This window comes from Trichosurus vulpecula, chromosome 1, assembly GCF_011100635.1.
Source record: "Trichosurus vulpecula isolate mTriVul1 chromosome 1, mTriVul1.pri, whole genome shotgun sequence".
NCBI lineage: Eukaryota > Metazoa > Chordata > Mammalia > Diprotodontia > Phalangeridae > Trichosurus > Trichosurus vulpecula.
The window spans coordinates 30397220-30422541 of NC_050573.1; the positions used below are offsets into that span (position 1 = coordinate 30397220).

General features: G+C 47.8%; 1 protein-coding gene and 1 pseudogene across 1 annotated transcript; one reads left to right on the forward strand and one right to left on the reverse strand.

The window, feature by feature from the left end:
- The first annotated feature begins 2027 nt into the window (after positions 1-2027).
- On the forward strand, positions 2028-15485 carry TBX3 (T-box transcription factor 3). Its single transcript, XM_036736594.1, has 7 exons — positions 2028-3332; positions 4975-5242; positions 6457-6603; positions 8314-8390; positions 9553-9713; positions 11299-12011; positions 13375-15485. The coding sequence occupies exons 1-7, from the start codon at positions 2950-2952 to the stop codon at positions 13858-13860; spliced, it is 2235 nt and encodes a 744-aa protein (XP_036592489.1). The 5' UTR covers positions 2028-2949; the 3' UTR covers positions 13861-15485.
- A 5182-nt stretch (positions 15486-20667) lies between these two features.
- LOC118852271 overlaps positions 20668-25322 on the reverse strand; it is a 181181-nt pseudogene continuing 176526 nt past the window's right edge.

The window sequence follows — 25322 nt, forward strand, 5'->3', positions numbered from 1 at the left end:
CACCTCTCCCTCCATCTCCTCCATACACCCCACCCGAGCTTGCAGGCCCAGGTCCTTGCCAATTGGGACCAAGGGGACCAAGTAGAGATGTCAGGGGTAAAGATGACTGGCCGGCGAAGCGAGATCCCCAGACCCTGGCCACTTTCACCGATCTGGAGATGTTTTTTCCTTACTCCTGCCTATCTCCCCTTTGGGAGCGGAGAGGAGACCGAGGGTAGGAATGTACATAAAAGCTCATAGACAGTAGTACCCACTAACTCTGTATCTGCTTTCTTTGAAAAAAAAAAGTCAGGACCAGTCTGTCTTCCTACCCCAGCCAGGAGGGTATATGCAGAGTGTAAATAATTACCTGTATGCAGGGGGTGTCTCAGTATGCCAGTGTGTTTTAATATAATTGTGGGCGCGTGTTTGAGTTTGGGGTTTGTAAAAACATCTAGTAAAGAGAATAGTTAAAATGTGCAATGTGTCTGCCTGGTATATACACTGTGGTCTGTATTTCTTGTGTGTGGATCTATTTTTCGTGCCTCCGTAATGGCATACGGGATCCGTTGATGGATTTAAATGATTTTGTATTTTGTTGTATATTCGAGGGGGAAACATTCATATACTTAAGCAACTTTGAGTTTTTGTATATTCGTGGGTCCATATATGCGTTTAAACAACTTTGTTGTAAAATCTGGGGTCCATGCAAATGTTTCTGAAAACTGTCTCGTCTATTTTGGGATCCATGAAAGTATTTAAATGACTTCGGGTCTTTTGGTTATACATTCCGGGGTACATACATGTGTTTCTTTAGTAATTTCGACTGTCAGTATTGTATATCCTGTGGTCGATGCAAAGTATGTCGAGTGTGAGTGTATTTGTGTATGCTCGCGTGTGTTTGTATGCCTCAATAACTCAGACTTCTGTAATGGGAGTAGCCCGGGAGCTGGAGCCGGCAGCTGTGGGTGCCTTTCTCCGTCCTAGAAACTCACAACGTTCCGGGGCCCCGCAGGCGAGGCGCCCACGCTGCGCTCCGGAGGGCGCGGCTGCCCCAGCGGAGCCGTGCACGTGGAGAGAAGCAAGCGGGGGGAGACTGGAGCCGGAGTCCTAACCGGCGCCGGAGCCTCTCCTAGCCTGAGCCCGGCCTCTGCGCCGCGCCGCGCTGGGTCCGTCCCTCCCTCCCTCCCTCGCGGTCGGGCACAGCTCCCCCTCGCCCTTCTCATCTTAACTGCCATTGTAGGGAAAGGCGGCGGCGAAAGCGGCAACCTCCGCCCAGTTTAGCGGCCCGGAGCGGGCCAGATTTTCCCCGCCGGGCGGCCTGGAGCGAGGGGAGAGTAGGTAAGACGCTGGGAGACTCGGGCTGGCCCCGGAGCCGGTGGAGCAAGCGGCAGCTGCCGAAGAGAGGAAGGAAGGCGCGGGCGGCCAAAGTCCTTCCCTGCTTGCCTGCCTTCCCCCGGCTCCCAAGCTCTCCTCTCCTTCCTTCCCCGGCCCTTCCTCCTCCCTCTGTCCTGGGGTAAACGACTGAGCCATTTCAGGCAGCAAAAAGAAAAAAAAAGAAAGGAAAGAAAGAAAAAGAAAGGAGAAAAGGGGGCAAGCCAGCGAGGAAGCAAGAGCTCAGGGGGTTGCGGGTGATTTCTCCTCGGATAAGCCACCTAGAGGCGACTCCGTTTTTGTCTCCCCAGTGGCTCAGCGCCCTCCGCCCTCCCTCTCTGATCCTGTTGACAATATTCACACGGCAGAGAGTAGTAGAGATGCTTCGCTACAACATTACAGTTTCCGACACCTTTTTATAACTCGGCTCGATCCCCCTCCACTCGACCTGTCAAAACCACGCCTATGGAGCTACACAATTGGTCCGAAAGCGTCAAAGAGCCAATCAAGAAAGCTTGAGCTCCCTCGCAGCTCACAACACATCCGCACGATCTGGCGCAAGGAGAGCAGACTCACAGGGATTTCTTGAGGCTGAGGGTGTCTCTCGTACAGCTCTCTCTCTCTTTCTGTCTCCGGCTCTTGCTCTTTCTCTCCCTCCCTCTCCCTCTCCCCCACCCTTTTTCTCTCTTCTTCCCTATCCCTTTCTCTCCCTCCCCCCTTTCTGCCCCCGTCCCCTCCTCTTTCACCTTTTCTAGCCAAGACTGAAATCCACATTATTGCAAGGCAGAGGAGAGACTGGGGGGAGGGAAACGCAAGCAAGGCTCATTGAAACTGAGCCCCCATCCGAAGCTTAGGGGGAAAGGAGAGGGAGAAGAACGGAAGCCCATTCGCAGCTCGAGTTGGGTCCTAGCTGTTTGTTGTTAGAATAATTTTTTTTGGGAGGGGGAGTCTGTTTTTTGAGTGTCTGTGTCTTCTTGTGTGAGTGCAATTTTCCCCTCCCTTCCTCGCTCCCTTGCTCTGTCAGAGCAGAAACCTAAGTCGAATTGAAGAACAGGGAGACAGAAGACGAGAAGAAAAAAGGAGGAAAAGCAAAATTTCAGCATTTGCCCACGGAGGTCCAATCCCATCTTCAATCAAGGAAGACTGGGCCCGGGAACCCAAGATTCCCGGAACTCTAAGCGCAGCGATTCTAGATCCGAGAGCCGAGAAAGCAGTACTCGGGCTGGCCGGGGAGAAAGCCAGAAACCCGAGGGACTATCTGCTCTTGCCTCCCAGTGAAGGCGGCCGGGAGAGACGTGCCAGGACCGGTGGAAAAACAGGACCCAGGGGTGCCCACCGCCCTGAGTGATTATGCCTCCGAATCCTGTGCTTGGAAGTTTTTAGGAAGCAGTCCCTCCATTCCTCCTTTACAAAATATAGACTTAATCTATCACATCTCGCTCGGCCCCACCAACCAAAGGAGGTGTTTCTGGGTTCTTGTGGGGTCCCCCTTCTTTTAACGATGTACTATTAAAACGGGGGGCCACCTGAGTGAGGACTCGAGTGCAGCAGCCGGAGCCCCGATCCCAGTCAGCAGTGCGGCGGCTGAGCCTCCCCATGAGAGAGCCGGTCATCCCGGGGACAAGCATGGCTTACCACCCTTTCTTACCTCACCGGGCTCCGGACTTCGGCATGAGCGCCGTGTTGGGACACCAGCCTCCCTTCTTCCCGGCTCTCACCCTGCCTCCCAATGGGGCTGCGGCGCTCTCGCTGCCGGGGGCTCTGGCCAAGCCCATTATGGATCAATTAGTCGGGGCCGCCGAGACCGGCATCCCCTTCTCCTCCCTGGGTCACCAGGCGGCGGCTCATCTGAGGCCTCTGAAAACCATGGAACCCGAGGAAGAGGTCGAGGACGACCCCAAGGTCCATCTAGAAGCCAAGGAGCTTTGGGAACAGTTCCATAAAAGAGGGACCGAGATGGTGATCACTAAATCTGGAAGGTAAGCGGCTGAAGTTCTAACTTCTGAGGTTGTCTTGGGGTTTTTTGTTTTGTTTTGTTTTTGGTTATTATTGGTTCTCTCTCCCCCCCCCCGCCCCCCCCCCCCCCAAGCAGTCTTGTGAGCCTGTGTGTTTGCAGCTGCCTCCGGAAAAACTTGCCTCATCTGGAATTATGTGCTGCTATAGACTACTGCTTACTTTGCAGACTGAACTGCAGGAAATCCTAAGACTACCTGCCTCTCTCACACACGTGCATGCATTCTTACTAAGAAAAAAATGTTCCCTGTCTTGTGTGCCTGAGTGTATGCCTGTTTGTAGACGGTTCGATGCACTACTGCGGGCACTATTTTACAGATACCTTTAAAGAAGAGAAGTCTTTTTTTTTTTTAACTTGTATGGAGAGTGCTCAGCTATCTCCTTTCTGAAATGTACTAATTGTTATTTTCTCTTCTTTGCGTTCAGAGAGAATAACTTTAGGCTTATTGTCTCCTATGGGAGCTCTTGGCGTGTGTTTATAGTCTAGTCTGTCCATCTCCCTCTCTGTCCGGAATCTTGCCCCCCTAGGTTCATAAGAGGCCTAACTGCATATACTTGGATTGTAGAAATGTATTCCCACATCAGTGAGAGAAACTGATCAAAGATATTTTAGCTTGCACACTCACATGTTTGTAATCAGAGAGAAAGAAAGAGTTCAGCAGGCAAGGGGGGATAATTAGAATTATACAGTCAGGCATATGTCCTATAACATATGGGGAAACTAACCTTCCCAGAGAGCTTTGTAGACTTTGCAGAGATCACCTGAACAAACTCTGGCAAAGGCTGGGGTGGGGGGGTGGGGGGGCTGTGATTTTTATGCTGTACCTCTCTGCTCCTTAAAAGAAAATGAAAGAACGGCATTAAAGCTGAAGAAAGAAAGAAACCTTGATCCATAATTCTCACAGTTCTCTGTCTCCTGGCTAATTGTGGTCAGAAGTTGTACATGGAAAACCTCGGCCAAGAGAGAAGGTGCCTTCTTATTTGTTACCGGGTCATGTGCTTCCTTTTAAGCCACGGTCGCCGAATGCCAAACTCTTTGGCATAATAAACAGTAAATTTGTGGTATCCTGTCGCAGTTTAAAACTGGACATAGCAGCGGGGCAATGTGGTCAGCCCGGCGCTGTACAAATGGCCAAGTCCTAGAAAATGTCATTTTCTGAATTCGTTGTGGGAGACTCCAGGAGGAGTTACCTTTCCCTGTATCAGCAGGCTCCAAAGTACATTTTCTTCGGGGAGATATCACCACCACCAACCCCCCCAGGCCCACTAACTTCCTGAAAAAAGTGATTTCCCCACACACGCATACACACATTCCCTTCACCACTTGTCTGGTGGTAGAAGAGGCCAACACATTTCTTCATTCTCTCCCACTCCACTGTTTGGGAAGATTTTTTTTTCTTAAGCGTGGCTAATTTTATATATACATAAATAATAATAAATTTAAAAATTCCTTTTCCCTGGTTGTTGGACAAAATGAAGCAGACCCCTCTTCCCAGATCCCTTTTCCTGCCTTGAAGAAATCTCCCAGTCACGGAAAAGTTTTCCTTTGAAATATTGAGGGGTAACTGATCTCGGAAACTGACGAATTTGTTTTGGTCCCTCTTCTAGGAGAATGTTCCCTCCGTTTAAAGTGAGATGTACTGGGTTGGATAAAAAGGCCAAGTATATTTTGTTGATGGACATTGTAGCTGCGGACGATTGTAGATATAAATTCCATAATTCCCGGTGGATGGTTGCGGGCAAGGCTGACCCTGAAATGCCCAAACGAATGTACATTCATCCTGACAGTCCGGCGACAGGCGAACAGTGGATGTCCAAAGTGGTCACCTTTCACAAACTGAAACTGACCAACAACATTTCTGACAAACATGGATTTGTAAGTTTCCCTCCGAGTTACCAGGATTTGGTTTTGTTTTTAATTCTCTCTCCCTACCTCTGCCAGAAGGCCTCCCTTTTCCTCCCCGGCCTTCTCTCCCCGAATAATGAAAGCTGCCTTCGCAGATCTTAAACTTGAGGCGCCCCCTCAACAAAAATCTCTCGGCATTGCCAGAAAAGACCGGAGGGGGCACAGAAAAGATCTGGCTGAACTAGGAAAGGGAGCCCTTTTCCAGGCCGCCCAGTAAATTCTCGACCTGTAGTATTTAAATGTTAAAGGCTCCACTCAGCTGGTTGATTTGGTTTTTTAAAAATCTATTGTTATTTAAAATCCCAAACCAAACCCCTCTTTACCCACAGTTTTGTTTTCGAATTTAATTTTCCCCATTATCATTTTACCAAAATGAATTCTCTTCCAGATTTTTAAAAGCTTGATTGCTGAAAAAGTTTAATTAATTTGTGTGTCTGGTTAACTGGAGTTTTTTTTTAAATAGGTTTTTTTTTTTTTTAAGTAAAGAATGGGATTTGATGAAAGCCAGTTTTCTGGGTTGCCGGGAAAGGCAGAAAGAGATCTCCTAAAGTTGGGTGAAGAGAAGAATTAAAAATTATTCTTGGAGAATGTGAAGTGCCCCCCTTTTTCCCCAAGACCCCCAATTCCATTCAACTAATAGGCCGATAAGTGCAAAATAGGGTGAAGATTTTCCTGGACACTGGAGCTATAGGGAGAGCTTCTGTCTGGCCCAGAAATCTTTGGGGAGAGTGCATTTGCTATCCCTTCTTTGATTAGCAGATAAATATTCCTCCCTGGATTTCAGCCTGTTAGAGGCTTTTAGCCAATTGGGACAGCCAATTAGTAAAAGCTGAAGTCCATAATCCTTTGATAAATTAGATACATTTTTGTCTTTTTTTTTTAATGATTTTTTTCCTTCAGACCTCTAAAGCGGGGTTTTCTGGGGATATGGAGTTTGGGCACCTATGCATGTACAATACCGGATATGTAAGTTTTCTACATATTACTGATAGGGATATCTGGATATTAGCGGTGGAGGTGGTTAGTAAGTTGGTGTCCTAATGAATCAACAAACTGAAGTCAGTCTACCCGGGCTTTGTACATAGATAGAAGGGCCACGGGCAGTGTTGTTGGGGGCTCCAAGGTCCCTGGGATTCTTCTCCACACTAACCATTCCATCTCTTTCTCCTCTTTCCTCTCTGCAGACCATTTTAAACTCCATGCACAAATACCAGCCTAGGTTCCACATTGTTAGGGCCAATGATATCCTGAAACTTCCCTACAGTACATTTCGGACTTATGTGTTCCCTGAGACAGAATTCATTGCTGTGACTGCATACCAGAATGATAAGGTAATAGAGAATTTGGGGGGAAGAAGGTATAGAATTAAAAAGGGGTAATTCAGGGAAGTGCTATTCAGACTTCGTTTTTATATCATTTGACTTTGTGTGGAAGCCAATCTTAGTGAAAAGAGTGAGCATATTCTGCGTAGCCAACCGTCAAAATTTGCTCGCGTTAAGGGGTAGAATGATCTTTAAAAAATCTTTAGATGACTCTCATCTTGTCTTTATTGGAATTTTTAAGTTGTTCCTTCCCAAACCCAATGGTGACTGGCTGACCTTCTGGGGAGGGGGGGAGGGGAGGGAGAGGTTTCTCTGCAAAAAATATAAAATGAAAATGGGTCTTCTTGGGTCTCTAGCCTAAAACAAGCACAGAATAGGTTTCCCTTTCCTCTGCTGTCCCACAGCTCTGAGTAGCTGTCTGGTCTGGTTCTTATTATGTTTTATCCTGCCATGTTTTTATTATTATTATTTTCTCTGTGTGTGGTAGGAGGAGGATGGGAATGCCCAGGGATTGGACTAGTCTAAAAGGCATTTTCATGTTGGGGGTACTCTGAGGTGTGGTCAGTCAAGTGGGGATTGTAGCCTGAGATTTTTACTACCTTGGCCGTAGTCATCGAGAAATATCCCAGGCCCACTTTGCAGACAGTTGGGGAGGATGAATTCAGAGGGTCGGAAATATAAATGGGTGCCAATTGAGAGTGAGGATTGAGGATCTCTCACATCAGCCTCATTCTGTTATGATCCACAAGTAGGAGTCATTCAAAAAAATTATGTTTTCATGGAATGGCCCACTAATCTTTTCCAGTGATTGATGGTCAATCGTGCCTTGTATGTATTAGGTGTTTAATAAATGTTTGTTGGTTTCATTGAACTGGCATTTGCCAAATAACATGGTCCTGTGGGCTGGAGAATTGGGAGGGCCATTCCAAGACCATTGACTGATGGTTGGGTGTTTATTGGAGTTGAAAGGCAGAAGGCTTTAGCTTGATTCAATTTCTCCAGAAACCAAGATCCAACTGATTTTCTCTCTGACCACGATGAGAAAGTCACCCTTTTTACCTAGAAAACAATTTGAAAAGGAAGCTTTGGCAGATCTTTTTTTTTTTTGGGGGGGGGGGGGGGCAGTGGATTGATTTGGCAAAATCAACTTCTTAGTTTTTCCTTTGACTCCGGATTTGTGTTGGGCAGTTAATAATAATAATGATGATGCTGTCTATAAAGTTCATTGCAATAGCAATATTCCTTGGCAACGTAAGAAAAATGGAAAATTTTGTTTACAGGCATGACCTCTCCCCACCAAGTTTCTATAAAACACTTTATGAGATTGGGTGGGGGCATAATTCACTTTACAATGAATTGCGGGTATCTTTAAAAACAAAAACAAAGTGCTAAATGGAAACATAATTTTTAATAGCTCGAACGTTTTCTATTTTACATTTTTTTTCCAGCCTTCATATGGACTATATATTCCAAGTCCATGAAAAGGAGGGAACTATTTCCAGGCCACCTAATGCCTGGAGTTTAAGGGAATCTAGGTTGGGGGGTGAGGGGTGGGGGGGCAAAGACAGTTTTGACTCTGCCTTCCTTCACCCTCTGCCTATGTCAGCTGGGCTCCCAACCCCAAACTGAAGATCATGTGAAGGTGGGGAGCTCTGTTCGGCACTTCAGAAGAGTTTCAGAGATGAGGCAAAAGTTTTCTTACTCCTGTCCTCTTTCCAGATAACACAGTTAAAAATTGACAACAACCCCTTTGCCAAAGGGTTCCGAGATACTGGGAATGGCAGGCGGGAGAAGAGGTGAGTAAAGGAAATTGCTTCATAAAGAAAGCTTTGGGAGATTTTGAATTCCATTTTGGAGATTTGAAGAGTGTTTGTTAGGAGGCAATTGTGCCTTTTGACTGAGAGTGAGAATGCAGTCCCTGGAGGTTGTAGGATCCTCCAACATCGCCGAGAGGGGTGGACAGCCCCACCCAAATTTCAAAGTCTATTAAAGTCCATTTGGAAGCTGGCCGGAAGTAGAGGGTCTGTTTATAAGTCCATTGTCATAGGACACTGAAATCAAGGTCCTATTAAAAGGCCAATCCTAGGAACATTAAAAAGCCCATCCTAGAAAGATCAAATCAGAAAATCCTGATGGACCCATCACCGGGTACTGATTGTGGACTTCCCAGTCCAGTACTGGTGGGGTGGGGCTGGCAGTTCTAAGTAGGTTTGGACCCTTGAATCAAATGAAATCCCACCCTCCCCAAAGGACAAAATAGCCTGGGGGGCAGGAGGTGACATACCTAGGCTGAAACGTACCCTCTCTTGCTGGGCTGAGCTGGGATTTTGCTGGCCAGGAGTTTCTCTTTCCGACAAAGTCAAAGCTTTTCTAAGTCAGAAGAACCCAGAATTATCTTTCTTTGGGGTGTAAGGGAGGGGATGGTACCCAAAGGAAATGATCTCTAATTTTTCTGGAAACATTTTTTGTTCTTACCCTGGGCTAATTGTTGGTGGGGAGACTGTACCAAAGGCTGGGAGAAATCACTTGAGTTCCTTACAATCTCAGCAACCATTAAGGTGCTTGATAGACCAGACTTTAATGGCCAGATAGTCTGTCCTTCCCCCCATCTCTGGACTCAGTTCTGAGTTCCCCAGCCTGTCTGCCTTCCTCTGTTAAACAAGGTGCCCTGGCCCTTGTGTGCACGTCTGTTAATAAAATCTCAAGCCTTAATAAATAAATGGAGGACAACCACCCCTTTCTTGAAAATCAACAACTCACTCTGTACAGTATCTTCCTCTCCCCCTAACTGGCAGCTGTGTTGATAGATGTTCAAAGTTTTACACTCCAGAAGTAACTGGGCTAGGTGTTAGGAGTATATATTTATACATCCTCCCAGCTTAGTGAGGGACAAAAGTAGGCCAAAAAAAAAAAACACCCCCTCCCCCTAAAAGTAGTCTTTCGATGTTCTGTCTACAGAAAGCAGCTGACTTTGCAGTCCATGAGAGTGTTTGAGGAGAGACATAAGAAGGAAGCAGGGACCTCCGATGAATCCTCCAGTGAGCAGACAGCTTTCAAATGCTTTGCCCAATCCTCTTCCCCGGCAGCTGTCTCCACAGTTGGGACATCTAATCTCAAAGGTAGGTATCAAAGGGCCACTCCAACCCCTGAGAGCAGCTCTCCGAGGTCATGGGACTTGGTAGTCAAAGATGGGCTTTTCTCTGCCTCCAGTGCTCTACCTTAAGGCCTTTCCCCAATTCCTTTTCTCCCGTTTGTCATGCCCCTCTCTCTTGACTGGCCCAGTCATTAAGGCAGAGACAAAAAGTTTCTGAGTTCTCTTTCATTGATTCATAATTATGCCCCATCTTTGAAAAAGGCCTGGAATCCTGGTTCCCTTCCCCTAGCAGATTAAGAAGTCATGCAACCCTCCCCAGCCCCATCCTAGTGGATTGGGAATTTATTAATCTGTGCTGCTCCCCCCACCACTTCTTCCTCCCCTATTCAACATGCTCTCCCACACCAAAGCCATTGAAATTTTCATTTGTGCATATAGTTCTAGATTTTAAAGACACTTGAGCACCTTGGAAATGGAGTGGGGGAGATGTTACAGGTGGGGGGCGGGGGAGGAACCTCTGCCACCTGAATCAGAGGAACTAGGAGATACAACCTGGCTGAAAAGTCAGTCTGCTTGTGGGAGGAGGTGTACTGGGGGAAGTAGAGGGGGAGGGGGAGGGGAGGGAGATGAGATGGTTCAGGATCTGAACCGGTTTCCTGTGTTTAAAGAGCAGGCAATATTTATTTGGAAAGAAACACACACAGAGAGACACAACGGAAGAAACCTGTTTTCAAGGGAAAAGAAAGAAAGAATTTCATATCTTTAATCCATTAAAATTTTCCAGTATAAAATGGTTTGCAATGATATCTAGCTAGGGGTGTGCTCATAGGGAAATAAAGTTGTATTCGTCTGACTGTGCCTATTCTACAGGTTCTTTCTCCTCTCTAGGCCTCAGTTTTTCGGTTTTTTTGTTTTTCGTTTTTCGTTTGTTTTTTCTTTTGTTTTGTTTTGTTTTCTGTAAAATGAGGCTGTTAAGCTAGATGAATTTACTAGACCAGGGATGGGGAACCTGTGGCTTTCTAGGTCCTTGGGTAGGGCCTTTTGACTGAGTCCAAGTTTTACAGAACAAATCCTTTGATTAAGAGGATTTGTCCTGTGAAGTTTGGATTCAGTCAGAGTGCCGAACTTGAGGAGCCCCAGAGGGCCACATATGGCCTGGAGGCAGAAGGTTCCCCACCCTTGCGTCTGGACTAAACCCTCAATGCTTTAAATGATTGCCCCTTTCCCTAGTGAGTGCCGCCTCACAGCCCCAAAGTACATTCTTTGTTTTGTATTTATGCATCTGTATATGTGATTTATCCTGTGGTGCAAAGTAAGCACCTTGAGGGCAAGGCCTGCTAATGTTAATCCTTTTATTCAAAGTGTCCCACCATCCTGGTGCATAAATTCTGCCTACTGAATAAATGTCTTTTGACACATTTCTATGGTTAAGGTTTTAGAAAGTAAGTTTTCCGCCTTGTGGCATTTCTGGGTTGAGTTGGTGCTGGTGGCTGGGGAATGGGGACGGGGATGGGGATGGGGGTGGTGGTGGTGGTGCAGTTTGTAGCCTAATTGTAGGCTCATCACTGCATGGCTCTCACTTTTCCTTGTGCCCTTTCCCCACTCTGCAGATCTGTGCCCTAGTGAGGGTGAGAGTGATGCTGAAAGCAAAGAAGAGCCTCCTGAGGCCAGTGACATGGGGAAAATCTCCACCACCACATCGGAGGAGCCTTCCAAAGACAAGGGCACCTCACCCTCCAAGGCCCACCTCTTCTCATCAGAAAGAGATCGAGAACGAGATCGGGACAGGGATAGGGATCGGGACCGAGAACGGGCCAGGGAAGGGGTACGACTGGAAAAGAACTCCCCAGATTCTCGTCATAGTCCAGCTGCCATCTCCTCTAGCACCCGAGGCTCAGGCTGTGAGGATCGAAAGAGCCCTGGCCGGGAAGGGGTACCCAAGGCCCCAGAAGAGGGGCGCCCAGTGCTCCCAGGGAAGGAGACCTTTACCCCTCTCACAGTGCAGACTGACAGTTCATCACACCTGAGTCCAGCTCACCTTCCGAACCTGGCCTTCCCCCCTGGCCTGGCTAGCCAACAGTTCTTTAGTCCCCTGGGCAATGGCCACCCTCTCCTCCTGCACCCCAGCCAGTTTGCTATGGGGGGAGCCTTCTCCAGCATGGCCGCGGGTATGGGTCCCCTGCTGGCCACTGTGTCTGGAGCTTCCACAGGAGTCACCGGCTTGGACACCACGGCCATGGCCACCGCGGCGGCCCAGGGACTATCAGGGGCTTCTGCAGCAGCCTTGCCTTTCCACCTCCAGCAGCACGTCCTAGCCTCTCAGGTAATTCTCTCCCTGGGTTTCTTTTTCTCTGTCTCTCTGTTTCTCTGGCTCTGTCTCTGTCTCTCTGGCTCTGTCTCTGTCTATCTCTCTCTCTGTCTCTCTCTCTGCCCCCTTTCTCATAGAGGCAGCCAGGTGGTATAGTAGATAGAACACTAGACTTGGAGTCAGGAAGCCAAGTCCAGCCCACAAAATCCTTATGACCCTGGGCAAACCTCTTTCCTAAATTTCTTTATCTGTAAAATAAGGGTAATCATAGCGCCAACCCTACATGATTGTCATGAGAACTAAAAGTGCTTTGCAAACCTTGAAGGACTATATAAATTCTAGCTGCTATCATCATTATTATTACTGCCACCCCTGGCTCAAATTGCCTCCCTGTGTGCCAGGCAGGGTTGGGATTACAGTAAGAGGGCACTCTCCTGTCCTCCCAAGCATTAATTTTGGAGAAGGCCATCCTGGGTTAACGACAACAACAGCTCAGATTTGGAGTGTGACCAGGACAAGGAGGGGAGCTGCCTGTGTGTGGGGAGGGCAGCAGTACTGGGGACGATTGGGCCTTGGGCAAGAGAGAGCCAATGAATCAGGCAAGGCTGCTGTGCTTCAGAAGAAGCTTTATTTGGGAGGGAGAATCTTCAGCTTTCTCTTTTGACTGATACCCATTTCTGTTCCCTTCTGTCATTGCTTCCAATGGCTGATATTTCTAAGAGGATTGGGGGGTGGAGGGGGTGTGGAAAGTTGGAGGTAGGGAGGGATTGAGTAAAAATCCTCTCATTTTTTAAAAAGTTAATTTCTATTCCTTCTATAAAACAATCTGTCAACCTTTTCCATTAGAAATTGTGGAAGTTGTGTTGGAAAACACCAGACTAGGAGTTTGGTGACGGTTATTAGTCCTGGCTGTCACTCAGTAACTGTGTATGATGTGAGGAGCCGCTTGATCTCACCCCTACTCCCTACTCTGTAAAATTAGGTTACGCTAAAACAGATTAGGGCCTCCTCTTTATTCTGGTCTTTTCTGAATAGAAAAGGGACCTTAGAACTAAGGTCCCACCACCTCAGACATTCCATGTTCTGAGGTCTTTCTCAGCTTTAACATTCCACATTCTCAGGTCCCTCCCAGCTCTGACATTCTATGTTCCCAGGGCCCTCCCAGTTCTAACATTTTACGATCTGAGGTCCCGCCCAGCCCCCATATTCTCTGGTTTTGTTCTTGGCCCACAACGCTTTCCCTTGGGATCTGGGCCATTGGCTGGCCCTTCTGGGACTAGGGCTAGGCGTTGTGGCTTGCGGATTTGTAGTAGGAAGGAGCCCTGTACTTCTGATCCCCAGAATCACTGACTCCTCCCTCCCCACTTTGTGTCTCCAGGGACTGGCCATGTCGCCCTTCGGCAGCCTCTTCCCCTACCCTTACACGTACATGGCAGCGGCTGCGGCTGCCTCCACTGCAGCGGCTGCTTCCAGCTCCGTCCACCGGCACCCTTTCCTGAATGCGGTGAGGCCCAGACTTCGCTACAGCCCTTATTCCATCCCCATGCCCCTTCCTGACAGCAGCAGCCTGCTCACCCCGGGGCTCCCTTCGATGGCCGCGGCCGCGGCGGCCGCAGCGGTAGCGACGTCGGGCAGTGTGTTGGAGAGCAAAGCAGCCAACTTAGCCGCCAGCCCGGCCTCGGTGGCTTTGGACTCGGGCTCTGAACTCAATAGCCGGTCTTCTACTATCTCCTCTGGCTCTGTGTCCTTGTCCCCAAAACTCTGCCCTGAGAAGGAGCCCTCCACCAGCGAACTACAGAGCATCCAGCGTCTAGTGAGTGGCCTGGAGTCGAAGCAAGACAGATGCCGCAGTGGGTCCCCCTAATGGGCCGTACCTGAATCCCAGAGTTCCAAGAAAGGGGGCCCATTGGGGTGGGGAGGAAGGATCGGCGCAGAAGTGCATGGGTGGGGGTGAGAGCGTCCCCATCTTGAGTTCTTGTGTCCCATTCCAAACCATTCTCGCAGTGCACTTTGTAAACTATGGTGAAGTCCCTCAGATGGCCTTATGGCCACAGCAACCCCTCTGGAAAGGGCTGGGCTGGGGCCCAGCCGAAGCTGAGGCTTGAAGGGGATGGGGGTAGGGAGGGAGAGAAGTTTAATGGAGGAAAAGACCTAAAAGCTGCTATGTTTCAGAACCATGCTCTCATTGAAAGGTCATGTTTGTCCCACAGAAAGCAGAGATGGCCAAGTTCATCTCCAGAGGCGTTTTTTTTTTTCCCACTCAGTGTGTAAAATAGATTAAATGAAATAAAAATGAATGGAAATGAATGAATAAGGTTTAGAAAAGTGATTTTTTTTAAGAGTATAAAGTGACTTGCATATCAGTTCTTCAAAATGAAATTGAATGCAGAACTCTGGGGTGGGATGAAGATATACCTGTAGCCCTTGTTAGCCTGTATTAATGAAATCTGTGTCTTTTTAATATTATTGTGATGTCTTAAGAGCCCCCATAGGGCACTTGCATGCTCCACAGTAGTCTATTTTTCTGTTTTATTTTTCTGAATGTTTAATTGACAGGGAGAAAAGAAAATGACCCTCCTTCCCCCTCCATAACTGCAACAGGCCCCCTAATAATATTAATAATTTAAAGAAGATTCAGATAAGTAAGTGGGAGGGGAATTGAATTAATTTTCTCAAACTCTGTTCAGTTGCTAGTCGTCTCCCTTGGTTTCCTTCTCTCTTTACTGTATATGCAATAACAAGGTTATAAAAATAGATTAAAAAAAGAGAAGTGGACACTATTAGACAAAGTATTTATGTAATTATTTGGTAACTTGTAAATAAGTGGAATATGAATACTCAAAATTAAACTTTAATTTATTGACACTGTACAGATCTCTGTAAATAAGGCAGCAGCTGTCCCGTGTTTCGTTCTCCATTTCATTTCAAGGTCAGACTTGGAAAACAAGGAAACATACAGCTCTGGGCTGGTTTGGTTTTGTTTTATTTTTTTTCCCCTATCTATTTTTTTTTTTTTTTTGCAGAGTACCTCCCTTCTAATAACCGAGTTAGTAAAAAGTCCTAATGCAGAAGATAAAAATAAATTAATGGGAAGGATGCTATTATTAGGTCCTTTCCTGAGTCAAATGAAGGGGGAGATTGAGGTGGGGAGGGGGAATGGGGCAAAGCAGAGTCTTGTGGTCTATATTTCTCGTTTTCTGAATTTGCCCATTCCTTCTTGTGTCCAAATGAAATGGGTTTGACTACTGGTGTCGCTGTGTGATCCGTTTATTTCTCAGTTGGTGCCTAGAGATAATGGCTAATTCAAGTTTGAAAGTCAGGTGTTTTCAAGAAAAAAAAAACAAACAACCCAGCAAACTTAAAAAAAAAAAAAGGAAAATCCATGAAGGTATATTTGTGTTATAGAATCGTTAATGAGTTCTTGGTTTTCTGTACTTTTTTTTCTTTTAAAACGTCACTGAAATTTCAATAAATTTTTATTGAAATGTCTCCTAGACTTGTCGAATGCCTTTCTTGTTGGGACTTCCACAGGAGCAGACAAACAGGAACAAAGAATCCGACTCCCTCTCCCCCTCCTTAAATAATTGAGTCACCCCCTCCCCACCCCCGCATGGAACTGAGTAGTTCTGGAAAGCTGTCAATCAAATGTCACAGAGGCGCCCAAATACTTTTTTGCTCCAGAAAAATAAAGTGTGGGGGGGGGAGCTGCAAAAAGAATATTATCATTCTTTTTCCTTGAGATGAGAGAGGGACGGGACAGACGACGGGGAGGGAGGTAGGAGGTTTGGATTGCCTAGCGCCTTTTAGATCTTGCTTTCAATGGCAAAAGACGTCGTAAAGGTCCGCCGGCGTGCGCATGGCTCACTCAGACCTACATCTGTCATAAATTATGGAGCCAACGGGAAGAAGGTAGAAGCCTCCAAAGCGAAACTTTAGAGACGCCTTTGCCCTTTCCTGTGGTGTAGTCTCCCGGCCCCAAATTTCCTAGCACTACTCCACTACTCACCCCCTCCCCCACTTCCCAATTAAAAGTGACCGGAGGATGCGAATTAAAGTGTGTGTGTGTGTGTGTGTGTGTGTGTGTGTGTGTGTCACCCTGGCCTTTTTCAGGTGAGGCTGCCACGCTCGCTAGTCTCCAGTCTCAGCTCTGCTATTGGAAAGGTAACCTCCTTTCCCGAGTTTTAGAGGCTTCCCAGGACAGAGGAATGAAAAGGACGGACGGTTCCCAGAGTTTTCACGTCTAGCCGTCTGGGCCTATCTCTTAAGGATACTGCCAGGCGAGTCTCAATTCCTTTCAGATCGTGGGGTTGGAAGACCGACGGGCAGCGAGGAGAGTCTTCCCCCAGCTGGCACTGGCCCCTGACCCCAAGCCGCTTCGCCCTTGGTCCGGGTTAGGAAGCTGCTACTCCCAGGTAGGGTCAGCTTCCCAAACCTTGGGAAGGAAGGAAAGAGGTACCAGTGCTCTAGCACTGTAGGGGACTTACAAAATACTTTCACTCTAATCCTTCCCTCACCCACCTCCAGCAAGCTAGTTAGGGAAGCAAGACTTCTTAGGAATTAGACGCTCAGAGACCGATGGCTTTGCCCACTGTCACCTGTCAAAAACTATAGTGATTAGGTTTCCCACCGAGGGCTCTTTTTTCCCTCTGGAGCCTGCCGAGGGCTCGCACCTGCAATCTTCTTAAGTCCAAGAAGTGATCCGCTGCCTCAGTGGTCTGGGGATGACACCTGGAAGCGAGAAGCCACTCTGGCTCAAAACGCCGACGCCAGCTCCCCATCTCTCCTGTAGGCCTGAGATCCAGGGGTGGACTGAGCCTCTTAGACTTTAATTCAAAAAGCCAGGGAAATTCCTCTGGAGTGGAAGCGATAATTCTGAGCTCCAGAAGGCGGTAGAGGCCCGACTGCCCCTGCCCCCATTTCTCCCCAGCTCCTGCCTACTCCTTCTTTCTGGAGGATTCCCCCCAGCCCCCGGCAGTCCAGTAGGTTTCCTTTTGAAGTGGAGTTTTATCTTTTAAACAGTCAATAAAATGCGGAGCGCCTGTCTAACCTTCCCTTCTGCATATTCATTCCTACCCTTACCTCGAGGTGGAGGGGAGTGGAGGGTGGGGACTGAAGGGGACTAGTGAAAGCCTTCCACCTCCATGCCCTCGGGCCATGAACTGGGAGATCACTGTGGGAGCCGGTTAGGCGGCTGCCCTCCTTCCCTCAGCTGGGGGGGAGAGTGTGCTGGCCCAGGTCCATAGCTCTTACACCTCGGTGAAGCTGAAACCGGCTACAATGGTGGGGGGGGGGGGGGAGGCTATCTTCCCCACCCACTCTCCTCTGTCCCCACCAGGGGTGGGGTGGGTGGATGAGTAAAGACTCTCTTGAACCTCAGAATCCATAGGATCTGGTGTGGGGTGGGGATGAGGCCTGGTCCCCAATTTCTACTTGTACCTTTTTTCTTCCTGGTAAGTCTTTGTAAAATGGGCCATTTGGGTAGACAGAGAACCCGGGGCCAAAGGGCTGTTTTCTTTTCAGTGCTACTGTTCTACTGTTCGCCATCATTGGAAATAGAGAGAGACCGAAGGGATCCTCTGGTCTCTTTACTCTTTGCCTATGTCCCAAGCTGTCTCTATCTGACAAATGCAATTCAACCAGAATTTCTTAAGAGCCTAGTGTGTGCAAGAATTCGAGAGAGAGATAGAGAGAGAGAGATAGAGAGAGAGAGAGAGAGGGAGGGAGACTGCCTTCACAGAGTTTATATTCCATTGGTACAGGATGAGAGAGAAAGTCTTCTTCAGTCCCCTGGGTCCTGATCCAGAGGTCCATGTCCAGAGTCCAGCAGAACAGACCTACAATATACATATGAACTAAGTGAACAAATGGAATGATAGATGGGTGGATGGATGGCTATCTGGCTGAGTGGATGGATGGATGTGTTTGGGAAGGAGGCCTTTTTGGTGAAATTTGCAAACCTAAATTTAAAAACTGTGATTCTGTTGTCGGGAGGGAAGAAGGGGAAGCTAGAAGGAAGAAAGATACTGATTTTCTTTCTATTCTGCATTTTGGGGATTTCCCCCCTTCCTGCAGTGAAACTGATCTCAAATTCCTCCCAGACCAGTGGTCAGATCTGAGAGATTCTGCCGGTAGGCTGGCGCTGTCTGTCACTGTCTCTCTGTCTGTCTCTGTCTCCCTTATCACTTGTATATCTTATTTGTATATAGTAACGTTAATGAGTAACCATCGTGGCGCTGGCGGACAGGGGTAAACAGCTAGCAATCTCTCTGGATTAGCCTGCCGATTACTCACCTGGCGCCTCTCTCAATCTACCGGGTAGGTTTATGGCCCTGGTGGCCTGGTGCCGGCTAAAGGCCCCTTTTTCTGGGCTTGGAGTGCCACCTATCTGTCCATCCAGCAAACACTCCCGGTCAGAGCCTTGGTCACCTAGCAGCTCTGCTTCCCTCAGCACTGGAGCTTTGCCACCCCCAGCCCCCCAGTCTTCTCCCTTTCCCCTTCTCCTCCCCTCAATTTCCACTTCCTCTCTCATGGGCCTCCTGGGCCTCAGTGGCCAGAATGTGCTCAAAAGCAAAGGAGTGAAGGCCTCTGGTATCTGGCGAGAATCAGGTCTAGTTCAGGGATATCTCTCTTCCTTCCCTTTTCCCTCAGAGCCTAGATGGATCTTTTGGTGTGCATGTGTGTGTTTGTAGGGTTCCTGACACCCCATCTGGAAAAAAAATTCAGTATCTTGGCAGTTCTTGCTCAAAGCATCACCTGATTCACAGTAGGATGAACTCTCCACCTCCCATATTCTCACCCCAGTTCATAGCCAGGAGGCTGGCTTCAGATGCTCTAGGCTTTACCTGGATCATCCTCCACACATATCCTTTTCTGGACTCTTCTCACCCCCATCCCCACCCTTCTCACTCCCACCTCCCATAGTGGGAACACTTCAGCCTTTTTTCTTTCTGTGGTTCAGTAGCTACTTCTCCTCTCTCCTGGCCTGAAGTGAATAGGCCTTGGACACCAGGGGATGGAAAAACTTCAGCCCACTCCCACACACCTTTTTGCTTTTGTCATATCGCCCCGGCCAGACTAACATTGAAACCACAGAACAGAATTACTCAAAGACCCGGAGAACCAAGATTCTGCCTCCAGTGCCTAATAAAAACAGCTCTGTGTCTCTTAGCCACTTGATCTTGGAGGTCCAGTACCATGATTCAAGCTTTACTGGGTAGGAAAGGGCAGAGCCACCAGGCATTTTGCCACCCTGTAAGCTTCCCAATTCCTGGAAGTGTCAGGGATCCTGTCAGAGTGCAGGCCTTTTGACAGGGGTGAACTTTGGAAGGCTCAGAGGATTCAGGGTTCACAATGGAAATCTTTTCACTTCCTCTCTTCTCCAAGTCAGAAGGAAAGGTCTGGATAGCTGGGAGCACTATAGGGGGTGGAAATAGATGGTCTGTCTGGTCAGAGGCAAAATCTCTCCATGCTGCTTGTCAATCTCTGCCAGTGTGACCTTGGAAAAATCACTTTCTCTCTCTGGGCCACAATTTATAAATAAGGTCCTTACACTATGGTGATTCCCATTTCTAAGTCTTAAATCTTAAACTTCTGAGTTACAGACCATATGAGGCCCAAGCATAGATGCCAGTTCCTTGTTTAGCCTTCTGTCAGATGTTTAGAGTTTACCCAAGCAAACTTTGCAGAACATTCCCCTTGGGGAAAGTGTGGTAGAAAATTCAGTGCTATTCTCAGTGAAGTTTTTAACAAGAAGGGAAGCCATGATAGTTTTGATCAGGAAATAATGTTCATATCTGTGGTAAGTAAGGGCAGAGAAAGAGAAATGCTCCCAGTTACAGTGACAAACACTTCTTCAACACTATTCCATGGTAGACCTCCCCATATTTTGGCATGCCTGTGGACTGGGTACCTATCAGATACAATAAGAATTAGGTGTCAATTGGACAGCCTTTTTTCCACCACTCTTTCTGGTACTTCATTATTGTATGGAGGTGATTTGGGGTATTTTGAAGGCCATGCCTTGCATGGAGAGTGGGTGCATACCTAACTTCCAAAGACCTGACTGGCCAGTAGTTGTGAGTGAAGTTTGTGTACTCATCAGAACGTTGGTCAATAGGGAATGTTGATGACAACAAAAAGAAAGACAAAGAGAAGGGAGAAGGATAAAGGAAGAGAGAGAGAAGAGGGAAAAAGAAAGAGAAGAGAGAAAAGGAAGAACGAAGGTGTAATTGACCATATCAGCTAGAGAAGCAATCAAATAACCTTATGTGAAGAGTATAATTTGAGGGTTTTCCCCCCAAATTTTGCAGCTTTGAAATATTTTGACTTTATTATGGAGTTAGATTTCCCTTAAAGCATCCTTCTTCTTCCAGGAGACCCAGTGGTCTAACTACTCCTCACCACCTCCCAGCCTTGGGTGTTAGCCTGAAAAGATAATATTTGGATGTGGAATGGCTTTGTTGTTGTTGTTCACTCGCTTGGTTGTCTGTTTATCATTCCATTCATCTTTCTATTTATTCATTAATTCATTCATTCGTTGGTTTGTTTATTTTTGTGCCAGGATGGCCAAAAAAAAGGTTCAAGGTGAAGACTGGGAGATGGTTACCAACTTGTTTAATGCCTTGTGTTTGAAACCCTAGTTGAGAAGTCACACTCATACTTTGCACCTGGATTAGTTCCGTTCTGAAGGAAAAAGAAAAGGGACAACGCAGGGATGGGGGCACTTGGATTTTTCCAAGGGATGAGAAATGAGGGGAACCCACAAGAACTTGGGCTTACTTCTCGTCCTGTGCGGCTGAGAAGCTGAACAGAGAAATTTGAGATGCTAGCTTCTTCTTTTGTCCTTCTGTTGGAAAACAGTCCGACCATCTCCTTAGTCCCTTAGTCCCCAATCGGGGTCTCTCCAACACCGGGGGAATCTGTCAGTCTCATCCTCCCTCCCCCACTAGCGTCCTCCACCCTGGAGCTTGCCAACTAGACAGCTAGAACTGGTGCTGGAGGACCAAAGAACCGTCTCTCTCTTTTTTGAAAAGTAGGGGAAGTGTGAAAGCAGAAGCGTCTCTCTTTATCCTCACACCCCCCCACCCCATTCCTTCGGCCCACCTTTCTTCACAGCCCCCCAGTCTTTCTTCGGGCAATGCCAAGGTGCTGTGTTCATGGGGCTAGGCAAGGATGGTTAACACCCCGACTTGGTCACCAGGTGAGATGCCCGGGGCATTAGAATCCTCCAGCTCGGGTGAACAGCTGAATCCCTGGAGCAGAATGTAGCCCCCGAGGCAGTAGTTTGGGGAAGCGTCCCGAACTTTTCCAACTCTTCTGGTGAGAGAGCGCCCCCCTTCATGAAGAACCAGCCTCATCTACCTTTGGCATCAGACTCCTGAATCTTCACCCGGAGGCCGGATGTGCTAAACTTGGCCAGGTCGGCCAGGTATGGATGGACTTAAGCGGGGAGGAGAATCGGAGCTCTATCCTAACCCAGCCCCTTAGGAAGAAGTCACCGCCTTCTCATATTCCCCTCACCAGCAATTTGTTTGTGAACCTTGGGACCTCAAAATAGACTTCCTAGACAGCAGGGCCCTGCTTAAAGGCCACAGGATTAAGGCGATTTCCAGTTGTCATCTTGGGCCTTAGTTTGGGGACGGACCCCAGCCCTCTTCTCTATGGAATGTTTGACATCGATTTTACCCTCAATATGAAGTACAGGGAGAAGTTGTTTTTTTTTTTTTTTTTGAAAGACCGCATTTATTTAATTTTTTGAGGTTTACAATGCGTTTGGCGTAAGTTAGCTCGTTGGATCCTCAAAATGACTCAACTGAAGGAGGTGATATGTTATCAACCACTTTTGCAGATGAGGAGAATGAGGTTCAGAAAGACTAAGGGAGTAGAGGAGGATCGCGAGACCATTAGTATGTGTGGAAGGATTTGAACTCACGTCCTCCTGACTTTAGGTGTCTGAACTATCCGCCCATGCCACATTTCATCTGGACTGCTAGCATTATACTCGTTTTACACGTGAGGAAACGGAAGACCAAAGATTAAGTCGCCTTTCCACAGTCATCCAGCTAGGAAGTGTTAGAGGTGGGATGACAACGCAGCTGTTTGGTGACCCCAACTCCAGTGCGGTCCTCTTCAACTCACCGCGCCGGTAGGACCGGAGGATTCAGAGACGAAGGGAACCTTAGAAAACTTGAAGGGGCAGTAGAGAATCGAGTCTAGTTACTTCCCTTCAGGGCTTGGGAAGAGAGCTGAGTCAGAAATTCTGGAACTAAGGTGAAGCTTGAGAGTGGACAAAAGGGACGCCTTCAATGCCCCCCCCCCCTTTTTTTGACTCGCACTTGGAATTTTAGTCCTGGAGAACCCATGCCTTTCACAGGTCGAAAGGGTGTGTGTGTGTGTCTTTGTGTGTGTGTGTCTTTGTGTGTGTGTGTGGCGTCTCTCGGTGAATGTTAACATAAGAGGGAGAAAACTTTTCCCACCTTTGCAGGCCTGGTCCGGCTTCTTCACCCTTCTCCGGTCTTCCCCTCACCGCCCTCGCGCGCCCTCACCCCCTCTTCGAAACTCACACATTCTATTTCATCTTTTGAAATGTGACCTACCCAGGCCACTTCAATTTCCCCCTAATGACACCCGGGGATCTGGTTTCTTGCTGGGAATGACTGGTTTTTTACATGCCACGCACGCTGCCCGCCCCCAACCCCCGCACCTCCTTGGGGTGGGGGTGGGGGCTCCAGAGGTCACCTCAGCCCTCAACGCCTGGCGCTAAGCCATACTACCAAAGCTCTATAATCCTTAATCCTGCCCACCAGTTTCCTCACTTACTGGATAGGTTTTTGCTTTTTAACGAAAACTCCAGAGCAAAAGCCCCTTTATGTACGACCCCATCACTCAGGGCAGGTTCCTGAGAATTGTCTTGCTTGCAGCTTGTCACTCCAAATGGAGATCAGTGTGTAAACAGAGTTTTCTTTTAAGTGGGGTAGGAGAGGGTTGGTGGGATGGGGTGGGGAAGTGAGACGCGACAGAAGGCTTGGGGCCGTTTTCTCTGATCGCTTCCCCGGGTGCCAGCCTGGCACGGCACTTACTGTGCCGACCCAAGCTGGGGACACGTTCACTCCGCGGTCCAGAGAACACAGGAAGAATGCAAGAGGTGGATTTCAACTTTTGTCCACTTTCGATCAGGCGAACCTGAAAACCCGGTTCCAAAGGAGTGAGGACAATAGAGTTCAATGCTAAAAGAGAAAAATGTGGCCCTTCTGCCCCGACCTCCGCCATTCAGTGAGATCCAATTCAATTTGATTTAATTTGACAAGTATTTGAGGTGCAGGAGAGTGAGGAGAGAGATGGGGAACAGCCTTCACACGAGGAACTATAAAGTGAATTGTGTGTGTGTGTGTGTGTGTGTGTGTGAGAGAGAGAGAGAGAGAGAGAGAGAGAGAGAGACATAGGCACAAATACAACCACAGAGACGTCGAAGGAGACACACAGAGACATAGAGACAGAAAGAAAAACAGACAGGCGCAAATACAAAAACAGGGACACCTTGAGAAAGACATGTTTAGTTAGCTAATAGAGTAGAGGAATGAATGGTCGAGGGATGATCAAAAACAACTGAGAAGCCTAGGCTGCAGAAGTGGTTTATTAAAAAAAAAAAAAAAGTTTGCCACTAATTCTGTGTAGTTTGGACAAGTCGCTGTGAGATTCAGGGCACTCAAGTCGTTTATTCCCCTTATCTCGGTTTCAGTCCTCATCCGTCGAATGGCGCTAAGAGATCTGCTTCTCGCCTGCTTAGATACCTTCTGACTGGTACCTGGAGACAATGCGATGGGGGAGAATGAAATCGCTTTCAGAGTTTTCAGGGTTATTTTTTCTTCGTCTCTATCCTTGATAGACACACACACACACACACACACACACACACACACACACACACACACACACGCACAAACTTCGTCCACCTCTACTCCCATTCAAAAAGGCGAAGTCTTCCCAGAAACGATCTTGACGCCCCGGGAAAGCGATTCTGAGGATTCCGCCGGACAGAAACCGCGGAGTCCCGGAGCCAATCGGACTCTAGGAAGGCAGCAATTTAGGGGCATGGATAGCAATGAAAAGAAAACCTTGAACAGGGCCAGGGACAAAGTTGCCTGTGGCAACCTACTCATCCCTCCTGAGGGCTATGGGGGATGGGGGATAGGGCATAGTGGATGGGGGATGGGGGAGAACTCTTTTCTCTTTGGTCGAGTATAAGAAGGCTGTTGGCTTGGGTTCAAGTACCACCTCTGGAGCCGTGTGACCGTCTGTTTCACTGCTCTGGTCTTCAGTTTGGCATCTGTCAAAGTAGGCCCTTTATAAGCTATTAATTATAATTATTGAGTATCTCATCGTGGTGAGCCTGGAGGTCACTGCCCTTGATTTTCCTTTTTCCCTCTAATTGCCACTAATAAAGGAAATTGTCAAAAACGGGGGGTCTGAGGCACTCAGGGGTTCCCTATTTCCAAAAGAATATTGGGATCTGGAAAGGTGAGGAGGGTAGGGAAGGTTTCTCATGGACTTCAGTCCCTTTTTCAGGATTGGGGGAGAAATGAATGGAAGACCTCGGAAACGGATCCTTTCCAATGCATTCAAGACTGTTTGGGAGCAGGCCATGGAGAACAGTCCGGGGATCCAGGTCTGAGGAACCAATAACGCAAGGGCTGTCACTTCCCAAACCAAAATACCCCTTCCAGGCCACCACTCCCGATATGCATTACCTCCCTGATAGAAAGCAAGGTGTTAGATGGCAGAGACAGATTGCACTTTTGTATTGGAATCTCCAGCTTTTAGCATAGAACTGGGCTGTTAATAAATGCCCCCTTTGATATGAAGTGCTTTAACATTTACAAAACGCCTTTTATGAACTCATTTGGGATAATGGGCCATTATACCCATTTTAGAGAAGAGAAAGCGAAGGCTGTTTTCTGGACAGTGGAAACCAGATCTTCCTGCTCTCAGGTCCAGAGCTCTAGCCACACTCTCGAAGATAGGAAGTAGACACAGGGCTGAGGCTTCAAAGTTCATTCCCTGGGCTAATCAGGGGGTGAAAATGGGAAGATCCTAAAGAAGCCCAGGGGTGCAAAGAGGCCAAGCATGATTGAGGCCCAGAGAATATCTGATTTTTTTTTTTTTTAATAAAGGCACAGTCCCTCACCTTGAGACCCAGCTCTCAATTCTCTGCCTCTGATGTCTCCTTCTCTCGATCTCTCATTCCCCTGCCAGTAATCTTTTTCAACTTTTCCTTCCTCTCTTTCTCTTCCCTCAATCTGTTTTTTTTGTCTCTGAAAAATACCGCCC